At 36.1% G+C, this 11,588-nt stretch overlaps 1 protein-coding gene across 1 annotated transcript; it reads left to right on the top strand.

The window, feature by feature from the left end:
- The first annotated feature begins 4,754 nt into the window (after positions 1–4,754).
- On the top strand, positions 4,755–10,662 carry LOC142622643 (ankyrin repeat domain-containing protein EMB506, chloroplastic). Its single transcript, XM_075796159.1, has 8 exons — positions 4,755–5,189; positions 6,463–6,873; positions 8,441–8,520; positions 8,759–8,857; positions 8,932–9,030; positions 9,136–9,234; positions 9,307–9,405; positions 9,909–10,662. The coding sequence occupies exons 2-8, from the start codon at positions 6,480–6,482 to the stop codon at positions 10,011–10,013; spliced, it is 975 nt and encodes a 324-aa protein (XP_075652274.1). The 5' UTR covers positions 4,755–5,189; positions 6,463–6,479; the 3' UTR covers positions 10,014–10,662.
- The last annotated feature ends 926 nt before the right edge of the window (positions 10,663–11,588 follow it).

Below are 11,588 nucleotides of genomic sequence, written 5' to 3'. Positions count from 1 at the left end.
TAATCATTTGAAGTTTTGAACTGACAAAAGAAGTGTCAGTCAATGTTTCTACATGTTTCTTCATCTCATTAACCATCTACAAAATTATTTTATTTTATGCAAACAACATTCACCTCTAAACTCAGAAATTACGAACATGCCAACCAGTTGGTCTTGGGGTAATAATTTAGGGACATACAATATCAGAATTGGTAAATTGCAGAGCTTGTGAAGCTAATGCATTAGTAATTCACCTCACATACACACGCGCACACACACACACACAAGTACAAATAGCAATCACTGATGAGATAAAATATACACAACCTGTACTAGTGCTATGTGATTCACAAATGAATCTCACCACTTGCAAAAAGGAGATACAAATATGTACAAATGATAAAACACAGAGAAAATGAATGAAAGAGCTACTTTTAGTATAGCCAAGCAATTTGAAACATGAGCACAAATTAGGGGACCTTAGAAGTTTACCTTCCTATATGGCCACCTATCCAGACCATTTTCACGACAAAGTTTCTTTAGTTAGAAATTTGTAAACCAAATAATTGGAAATTAGCAACCATCTATATCACAATGTGCATTATAAAATTTACAACTGAGCACATCTAATCAATTACAACTTACAACTACACATAACCACATAATTCTCAGAAACCCTCTTGGTAGAAAAATAAAAATAAAAATACAACCACTATGGCTTTGAATTCTCATATACTACTTTAAGGAAGTCCTCCATTTCAGTTGGAGGTGTAATACAGATATAAATTTTACGAAAGCTTAGACTTAAACAAGATAAAAAGGTATATAGTTTGAGCATGAACATACACATTCTTATCCCACATTCAAATCCATGTCTCTTGATTCAACCATATGAAATTCTTATCCAATCCCCAAAAAATATAGACAAACTAATCCCCAATCGAACCCAAGAAGAATTGTTAAAGTCATTGTCCTGTTTTTTAAATAATTCAAAAGGTTCAGAGTTCAGACCAAGAAGTAGAACAAATTTAATATAAGGTCTAAGTGTCCAACTTTCATATCTCTTTTTTACTATTCTTGTTTAATTTCTCAGCAACCAAGCACAGTTCAACAAAAAATTATTATAAAAAGCAATTGAACCTGACTAGAAGGAACCATGAAACCATCGACAAAGATGGAAACCCCATCAAAAAATATCACTTCACTCACACCCACATTTGCCAAAGTCATTTAAAATGCAAAGAATAAATTCCAAAAATCAACTCATATCAACATATGCAACAACAAGACCCATATAGTTGATCTAGCAAACCAACCCTCAAATACCCATTAGGAAACTAATCAACCAAAACCTTTTATCAAAGCAAAAACTCTTCAAATGATATGAAATTTTCGGATTTTAACAAAGCCATTGGTACCCAAATCATCTTAACCCTCTAATCTAGCATTATTCACCAAAACCCATCAAGTATTTACTATAATAATCATTGAATAGCAAAACCCAAAGGATTTCATAAAAGAAATTGAGCAAAAAGCTTAGATTTTTACCTTAAAATCTTGTTGGGAAAAGGCACAAATGAAGGAGTATATGGAGGCTAAAGGGATGATCTAACGGTGGCTGTTCATGAGAGATGAAAAGGGAGTAAGATTTGGGTGAGAGGAAGGGAGAGGCTGCAGCACAAGAAAAACAAGAGAGAGAGAGAGAGAGAGAGACCAACATGAAAATGAGGAAGAAAAGGGTGGGTTAGAGGGAAATGTCTGAAGGAAAGAAGTGGGAGACCAAAAATGAGAGGCCAAAGTGGTGCCAAGCTAAAAAAAATAAGAGGGAAGTCTGAAATTTTTTCAGTGATACGAAGGACCTATTGCAGCGTTTTTTGACCCTATCACAGCGCTTTTTGAAGTGCTGGAATAGGGTAAATAGGGTCACCCTATTCCAGCGCTTCAAAAAGCGTTGGGATAGGCCTCTCTCCATTCCCTTATGGAGTGACCCTATCCCAGCACTTTTTGAAGCATTGGAATAGGGTGACCCTATTCCAGCGCTTCAGAAAGCGCTGGGATAGGCCTCTCTCCATTCCCTTATGGAAGGTCCCTATCTCGGCGCTTTTTGAAGCGCTGGAATAGGGTCAAAAAGCGCTGGAATAGGGTGACCCTATTCCAGCGCTTCAAAAAGCGCCGGGATAGGATAATTTCAAAAATTAAATTAATTGAAAAAAAAAAAATTTACCCTAACCTATAGCGGTGGTTATAAAACGCTGCAATAAGGCATCCTACACCAGCGTTTTTAAAAACCGCCGCTATAGGTCTCCTATTGCAGCGATTTATAAAGCGCCGGTTTTGAGCTGCCGTAATAGGGTTTTCTATACCAGCGCTTTTAAAAAGCGCTGGTACAGGCTTATCTATTACGGCGTTTCTTAAAAACGCTGGGACAGAACGATTTTTTTGTAGTGAAGCTTGTGTCAAAGGTTTTGGCAAACAGGTTAAATAATTTTTTACCAGATATTATTTCCGAGTCCCAAAGTGCCTTCCAATCTGATAAGGCAATCTCTGATAATATTCTTGTGGCTTTTGAATCTCTTCATCATATGAAGCATAAAAAGGTGGGTAAATCGGGTTTTATGGCTATGAAGCTTGATATGAGTAAGACATACGACCGTGTAGAATGGATTTTCTTGTGTCGACTGATAGAGAAGATGGGTTTTAAAGATCGTTGGATTGAGTTAATTCATGGTTGTATTAGTTTTGTTTCTTACTCTACCTTAGTGAATGAGGAACCTCATGGTGATATTAAACCTTCTAGGGGTCTTAGACAAGGCGATCCTCTATCTCCTTATCTATTCCTTTTGGTGTCTGAAGGTCTTAACGGTTTAATCAAACAAGCTGTGGTAGCGGGTGATATTAGAGGTTTTTCCCTGTGTCGCAATGGTCCTCATATATCTCATTTATTTTTTACGGATGATACTCTCCTTTTTTGTAGAGCTGAAATTAGGGAAGTTCAGATTATTCAAAACATTTTAAAGAAGTATGAGTTGGCTTCAGGTTAGAAGATAAATCTGGGTAAGACCACCTTGTTCTTTGGAAATTTTGTCTCTATCTTGTCAAAAAATGCCATTAAAAACCTGCTTGGTGTTCCGGAGATTAAGGACTATGAACATTATTTGGGGCTACCTACGGTGGTGGGAAAGAATAGAAGTGCCAGCCTTACTTATATTAAAGAGAGGATTTGGGGTAAGCTTCAAGGGTGGAAGGAAAAACTACTTTCTCAGGCGGGTAGGGAGGTGTTGTTGAAAGTGGTTTTACAAGCTATTCCCACTTTTGCTTTAAGTTGTTTTAAACTTCTTGTGGGTCTTTGTTATGACATTGAAGCTATGATTTGAAGATTTTGATGGGGTCAACGGGGCGATCGTAGGAAGATACATTGGAAAAAGTGTGATATCTTATGCAAATCAAAATCTAATGGAGGCCTTGGTTTTAGGGAATTGAGTAAATGAGGTCATGTTAGCAAAGCAAGTTTGGAGGTTGGTTCATGACACGGATTCCCTTTTTTACAAAGTGTTTAAGGCTAAATATTTTCCTACGTGTACCATTTTTAATGCCAAGTCAAGTTCGGGGTCTTATGCTTGGAAGAGTATTCTCAAAGCTCGAAAGGTGATATTATTGGGTGCCCAGTGGAGGATAGGTGATGGATCCTCTATTAAGATTTTTAAGGACTCTTGGCTCAGTGGTCATTCAGGAAAAGTCCTTTCCCCGGTTTCAATTATGTCAAAGGAAGCCACAGTGGTCCTGCTGATTGATAATGATTCATAGTGGTGGAATACAAGTTGGTGGATTCTATTTTCATACCTTCTGAAGCGCAGCAAATAAAGTCCATCCCGGTCTGCCATTTTGCTCAGAAAGATTTGTTGTTTTGGCCTCATTCTCGGAATGGTATGTATCAGATGCGTTCGGGTTACCATTTGTTGTGTGATTTACAAAATAATGAGGTGGCTTCATCTTTGGACACAGCTGGGCAGAAAAAATTCTAGAATACCCTATGGAAGTTAAACATTCCAAACAAGGTGGAAATTTTCTTTTGGCGAGCTTGTACTAATTCCATCCCGACTATGCTTAATTTATATAAGCGTAGGATTGTCCCATCTCTGGTTTGTAGTCTTTGTCATGTAAGGGAGGAATCGGTTCTTCATGTCTTATGGTCTTGTGAGGATATTTGTTCAGTGTGGGGGTTGTGTTTTGCTTCCTTACTTCTGAATCTTCCAGGGTCAGCTCGTTTAGAGACTTGATTGAGCTGGTGTTTTGCTCCTCACTGAATACTGAAATTTTTACGATGACTTGTTGGGCTATATGGAACCGCCGGAATAAGTTGCGGGTTGGAGAGGTGGTTTGGCCACTGAACAAGGTTGCTGGTGTTGCGCGCCGTCAATTGTAGAAGTTCCAGCAGGTTCGTCATTGTCCCAGCAAGAAGGTTCGTGCAAGGAGACCTCTGTGGAAGCCTCCTGATGCGGGTTTTGTAAAGGCCAATTTTGATGGGCAATTTTTGAGGATTTAAGAGCAGCTAGTATTGGCGTGGCTGTTCGGAATGAACATGGGGAGGTGGTTGCAGCTTTGGCAGAGCAAATTCCCATTCCTAACTCTGTTTTTACTCTCGAAACTTTGGTGGCTAAGGCGTGTGGTTCTTTTTGTTCGAGAACTTGGGCTTCGTAATGTTGTTTTTGAGGGTGATTCGGAGTCTTCCATTCATGCTATTAGTAATAGGCTTTTACTACATTCGTCTTGTGGTCATATTATTCAAGACATTTTGTTGTTTGCTAGCTCCCTTCGGAGCTTTTCTTTCTCTCATGTGTGTAGGCAAGAGAATGTTTTAACTAACGCCTTGACTAAGAGAGCTAAGTTATCTTGTCCTTTGTTAGTTTAGATGGAGTCTATTCTTCCATATGTGAATAACTGCTTTTTGTCAGATTTTTCTTCTTTTAATTAATTTAGCCTTAATAGCCGGTTTCTCAAAAAATTAAAAAATTAAAAAAACAAAGAAAATGTTATAAGAATTTAATTCTATCCTTACCCCCACTTCTCTGGCACCAGCGGAGTGACTGGCGACTACTCCCTTCCCTGTCAGCAGAAGCGTCGCGTTGGCCGCCACCTCTCATAGCCGCCGGGTTCTTGTTCTTTCGCGGAGCTTCTGTGTCGTTGCTAACCACCGCCACAAGTCTGAACAAGTAACCCATCTCTCTCTCCTTTCGTTATGTTTTTTTCTTTTCATTTGGGCTGTTTTCTCTCTCTGTTCATTGTTGTCAAGATTGTGAAACTTTCTGCGATTGTTTGATTTTAAAGTTATATTGTTCGGTGAAATGGGTATCTTGTTTTGTTGATGCTAGGCTTCAGCCACTTCTTGAATTGAAATTGGGTAATAGTGAGAATACAGTATTTGATGTTAACATGTGAATACAAGGTGGTATTTGTATTAACAGTTAGGTGCTCTTGAGTAACGATATATAGCATAGGCAGTTGGTTAGAACTTAAAACTATATGATACTCGAAACTGAGAGTGTTTACTGTGTTTTGTTGCATTTTTTCAGTGCTTATTGTTTGAGAATACAAAAGCTGTCAGCTGATAATTGAAATAGAGGAAAATGGGGATTTATGCTTTAATAGCTTTAGAAACGAAACTACATGTTATGCAAGTAAAAATGTATAATAGCTACAACATCTTCCCTAATATTCCCTTTATTGCTCTTCTTGCTTTTCCATTTTTGAGCTCAAATAAGTTGTCTCACTAGAAGCTAAAGATTGCATTTTTGGTTTTAAGCCCGGTTCTTTCCTCATCCTTCTTCCTATCCAATTTATTTGTTAGTCAATTATAAGAAATGGGTTTATTTAGTATTTGGTTTCCTTCAAGTATCCATTAAATTTTTACTCTCCCTGTGCTTGCTAAAACTCAGGAAAATTGAACATATTTAATATTTACTTTTGTATTTGTATTTTTTTTTTCTACATTTTGTATTTCGCGCTCAGGTGTCCTAAAGAGAAAAGACCATTTTCCTCTGTAAATATTTGCATGTTGAGGAAGAATGTTTGTGCTGCCTTGGTTTGAGCAAGTAAAAGCTTTGGAGAAAGTTTGTTACTTTTATGCTATATGATTTTGTGGGTTGACCTCTTATTCAATGTTTAATATCTCTATTTTTTTTTAAAACAATATTGTTATGTTGTTTGATTTTTTCCTAACCTTGTTATATATGCCAACCATGGATTCAGTTGTTTAATGCATAAGAAATGTATGTCAAAATGTCTTACTGACATATGAATTGCTTCTTAAACTCTAGCATCATGTTAAGGAAAATGGTAAGAGTTAGTTGTGGCTGTTGTCCACCCATGCACATAGCACACATGAGGGCTGGGGGCCTATGCATACACTTGGAATGATTGGCATGCTTTAATTCTTGAAGTGACAAATACAATAATATCTTATGCGTTGTTATTTCCATTTGACAGTTCAAGAGACGTGGAAAATGGTGTCTTGGGCTACATCAAAATTTTTGTCAAATCAATTTATTCCAATTTCTGCTGTTGTTACTGCTGCAGCTGTTCCGTGTTCTAGCTGCAGCACCAATTTCTTGAAAGTTTGTAGTCCAAGAAGTGGAATGTTTGGTTTATCTGTTGCTGAAAGCCACTCAAGTGTGAGGGCTTATGCGGTTAAGTCAAACCAAGCTTCTTCAACGCAAATTCGACCAGGAACTTGGGAAGATCCTGATAATGGCAGTGGTAGTGAATTTGATGAAGATGATGAAGGAGAAGAAAATGACTGGGGTCATGAGAGTGACTGGGAGGAAGAAATAGATGCTTCAGCTACAACTAATGTTGATAAGTCCACAATAAATATGTATGAGGAGGATCTTGTGAAAGGTTCTTACTCTACTAGAACCTCTTGTTCCCTTTAATACCATATTTTTCTTTGACATCATATTTATTTGTTTTCAAGGGAGGTGTTTTGAAGTATTAAGAAGCATGAAATCTACCGTCTTTTACAATCTTTTTCAAATAAAATTATAGGAAAAATATTGGCTTCTAATCATGAAAGTTTCAAGAACTATAGCTGAAAACCAAGTAGATGATCCATCCCTGTTGTAAAGTAGTATTGATTATTTTACTAAATGATTGCAAGTTTATAAAGTACTTAATGGCTAATTTTCTCACTAGTTCTGCATGAATCCAAGGACCAAGAACTTTATACTCTCCATCTCTGGTACATAAAAAGTGATGGTTAATGATATTGGCTTTGTATGTGTTCCCAGAAGTCAGAACCATGTAATGAAAAGCATATTTGAGTGCATTTTTTTCTTTAGTTTTATATGGTGTGGGTGGGGAAGACAATTGACTGGGGTCATGAGAGTGACTGGGAGGAAGAAATAGATGCTTCAGCTACAACTAATGTTGATAAGTCCACAATAAATATGTATGAGGAGGATCTTGTGAAAGGTTCTTACTCTACTAGAACCTCTTGTTCCCTTTAATACCATATTTTTCTTTGACATCATATTTATTTGTTTTCAAGGGAGGTGTTTTGAAGTATTAAGAAGCATGAAATCTACCGTCTTTTACAATCTTTTTCAAATAAAATTATAGGAAAAATATTGGCTTCTAATCATGAAAGTTTCAAGAACTATAGCTGAAAACCAAGTAGATGATCCATCCCTGTTGTAAAGTAGTATTGATTATTTTACTAAATGATTGCAAGTTTATAAAGTACTTAATGGCTAATTTTCTCACTAGTTCTGCATGAATCCAAGGACCAAGAACTTTATACTCTCCATCTCTGGTACATAAAAAGTGATGGTTAATGATATTGGCTTTGTATGTGTTCCCAGAAGTCAGAACCATGTAATGAAAAGCATATTTGAGTGCATTTTTTTCTTTAGTTTTATATGGTGTGGGTGGGGAAGACAATTGATTGCCAATGATGACGAACAAAAACAGTATTCCCTGTTTTCCATTATTCTGGTCTTCTTTGTTCCATGTTGACTAGGAAGGGATGCTTGAGCTATTTAAAGAGCTAAAACTCCTCTCCGTGTACATAAGCATCTCAAGTTGTTCCTTAGTTTCGAACTTAACTGGCAAAGTTCCATTTAGCCTCTGTAGTTCAGGACAGGACCGAGCTCTTCCAAAAAAATGAATTAAACTAATGCAAACTGTATCATTTTAGTTGAATTTTGAGGTTGCATTGGACCAAATTGACCCCATTGTTCTGCAATGCTGCCAGCATGCATCAAATAGGAATTATTACTTTATTTTGAAATTGCAAACCATGATGAATTGGTTTCTTTTATATGGATTTTTCTATCATGCTTTTGGTGCACTTTAGCCTTTTCCTTTGTTATCTACGTATGTTGTACTTGTGCACATCTCTGCATCTGCTTTGTCAGCTCTGCTTAAAGTTCAAGCAACTGTTATCAACGTTTGATAATTGTTGTAGAGGTTGAACAGCTTTTGGGACCAGAAGAAAGAGCAATTTTGCAACAGAATGTGAAACCTAACCTGGGAAAAATATCAACTGTAAGTAATGAAAACATAGAGCAGCTTTCCTTTTCTCCTTTCCTTACATAGTTTTAGGAGAATGCAGTCTCTCTTACCAAGATCCATGTAACTCAGTGGCACTGCCATAGGAAACACATTTATGGAACTACCTACTACTTGCTATACAAATTTATATTGTAAGAAATTAAATATGTGGTTTCTAGTTGACCGAGGATCTCTTTTCAATCTTTTGGATTCATTTTTCCCAACTGCTCAGGCAAAATGGAGCCCACTTCATACTCTTGCACTATCAGGACAGATTCCTTTCATGGATAAGCTACTTGAGAATGGGCTTGATATTGATACTGTTGATCAGGTGAGTTGTGTTCATATATTAGTTCCGCATTTATGTTCAAGTTAGTAACATCTTTTATCCGGGCTTGTAAACAGGAAGGTCTCACTGCTCTTCATAAGGCAATTATAGGCAAAAAGGAAGCTGTAATTAGTCATCTTCTAAGGAAAGGTGCAGACCCCCATGTCAAAGACCGGGTGAGGATAAAATTTTCATTCTTATAAACATGTCCCAGTTTCCTCTGTACCTCCATATATGATATACCTGAGAACTATGGGTTTATATCTTCATACTCATGTCAGGATGGAGCTACTCCACTTCATTATGCAGTTCAAGTTGGTGCCATCCAAACTGTGAAGTTATTGATCAAATACAAGGTTGATGTCAATGTAGCAGATAATGTGAGTATAGTTTTTAAATTTTCATACAGCCAATATCCTGTCGATTATCTTCTTTATGAGTTCTTCTTTCAGGAAGGGTGGACTCCATTGCATGTTGCCATCCAAAGCAGAAATAGATTTATAGCAAAAGTCTTGTTAGTCAATGGCGCAGATAAAAACAGAAGAACTAAGGTAACTTTCTAGAGCCATGCATATCCCAGCAAATTGTAAAAATGTCAGTTCTGGTCCTTCTGGCTCAATTTTTATTGTTGATTGATATGAGAGAACCTGGCCAAATATATGCTAGTGAATTTGTGACTAACTTCATTTTCCTATTAACAAAAGAAGGAATAATTGGTTAGCATTGTGAGACTTGTGACTATATATGCTGGGTAGTTGAAGCTAATCTGTTGATTGAGCTTTGCCCCAGGTGTCAACTGTGTGATATCTTTTTGGCATCTTATATGTATAGAATTGTTAGAAGTATACTCATCAAAAAAGAATTGTTAAGTATGAGCTGACGTTTTGGTTCTGCTTTGTTTATTTTCTATTGTATTGTCATGCTTGGTTAATTTATGTTCATCGATTTTTTTTCTTGTAGACCTTTGGTGAAGTATTGGAATTATTAGCAAAAAATTTCTCCTGTTTGCTTTCAGTGAAGGTGTATTTAACATTGATGGGTTTACTGCTTTTAGGATGGAAGAACACCCATGGATCTGAATTTTTGTTACGGAAAAGACTTCAAGTCATTTGACCTTGCCAAGTTACTGAAGATAATGCCAGCTAACAGAGATTTTTGATGGAGATGGTAATGCCATAATGTTGAGATAGAATCTTCAGCTGTTAGAATGTTTATGGTATTTGGTTCTATAACCTTGTCAACATTCTTGCATTGTGATATGGTGTGAGCCCATCTTGGATCTTGAAGTTGCCATACGGGCTAATTCATCTCGATTTCCTCTCATATCGTGGTGTTGAACCACATAGGATCATGCCTTCTTCACTAATAAATGTGGATGGTGTCTTTCCATAACTGATTGCATATGTTATTCATCTCGTTTGTATCTTGAAGTACATTATAGTGAAATACAGACCTTATGAAGAGTTGGGGACACAGATTTGTTTGACAGATATGCAAAGCAAGCTTGGGCAGGTTATTAGTGCAGCTAGTGATTTCTCATTGTCAATCTGTTTTATATGTATGGGCTATGGAGGATAGGGCCATTGGACAGGAACAGATGGTGTCTTGTTCATGTCAATGTGATGCCTTGATCAAGGAATGCTTATAGTTAGGATTAACTCCATTTGTAGATCTAATTGCAAGTTACAAGAAAAATTCAGAAACTCCATTTGTAGATCTGATTACAAGTTACAAGCAAAATTCAAAATCGGGTTAATTTCAATATTATTATTATTATTATTATGAGAAATGGGTTGGTTTCCTTATTCTATTCCTTTTACATTGCAATTGGATTTTCGGAATCTATTTCCTTCGTTCTTCTCTTTTTTTTTTTTTTTTTTTTTTTTGTTGTTGTAATTATTACCTTTTTGGTTTTTGTTTTGCTAAACATTATTTTAGCGCTAGATACCCGCTAAAACAAAATATTGGCGCTTACAGTAGTCTTCTGCAATGTTGTTTTGATTTTGACAAGTGAATATATATATTAAAAGCCATGTTTTCTATTTAATTTTAATTTTTGTGTCAAATGAATTATTGAATGTGAAAATTGAGGAGTTTAATCCAATTGGATTTTAAATTGGATTTCAATTGGAGTTTAATTTTGTACCATATATTTTATCTAATTTTAATTTTATGTCAAGTAAATTATTGAGTGTAAAGATTGAAGAGTTCAAATCTGATTAGATTTTGAATTGGATTTCAACTGGCGTCTAATTTTGTGCCATATGTTTCATCTAATTTTTATTTTTTTTAACAAATTGAATTATTGAGTATAAAAATTAAAGATTCCAAATCCAATTAAATTGAGCGAAAATTATATTTTACCACCTTAAACTATAACAGTATGCTTCAAATTACACTTTATACTCTAAACTATTCGAATACACAGTTTACACCTTAAACTATGACTCTTATTACACTTTGCATTTCAGCGTTAGTTTTACTATTACATTTAACGAAAATATAAAGTATATGACTTGCATGTAAATTGCTTAAGTGATACAAACTTAAAAGACCAAAAACTCCCTCTTCCCAGTCAATTAAAAACAAAACTTTTTTTTTCATCTCTCTCATGGGTATCAGCCCCTCCCCAAATCAAAACTGTGTAATCCTAAATTCCCAAATCTGAATCATCTTCACCACGGCGACACAACGACTGCCCCCAAGACTGACAATGCTTAAAACAGTTGCTTTT

The sequence above is a fragment of the Castanea sativa genome, chromosome 1 (assembly GCF_040712315.1).
Source record: "Castanea sativa cultivar Marrone di Chiusa Pesio chromosome 1, ASM4071231v1".
Classification (NCBI taxonomy): domain Eukaryota; kingdom Viridiplantae; phylum Streptophyta; class Magnoliopsida; order Fagales; family Fagaceae; genus Castanea; species Castanea sativa.
This window is presented reverse-complemented; position numbering and strand designations above follow the sequence as displayed.

Excerpts from the sequence above, each read along its gene's own strand:
- LOC142622643 (XM_075796159.1), top strand. The coding sequence starts at position 6,480 with ATGGTGTCTTGGGCTACATCAAAATTTTTGTCAAATCAATTTATTCCA. Across the intron at positions 6,874-8,440 it reads TGAGGAGGATCTTGTGAAAG|AGGTTGAACAGCTTTTGGGA; the intron begins GTTCTTACTCTA and ends TAATTGTTGTAG. Across the intron at positions 8,521-8,758 it reads ACCTGGGAAAAATATCAACT|GCAAAATGGAGCCCACTTCA; the intron begins GTAAGTAATGAA and ends CCAACTGCTCAG.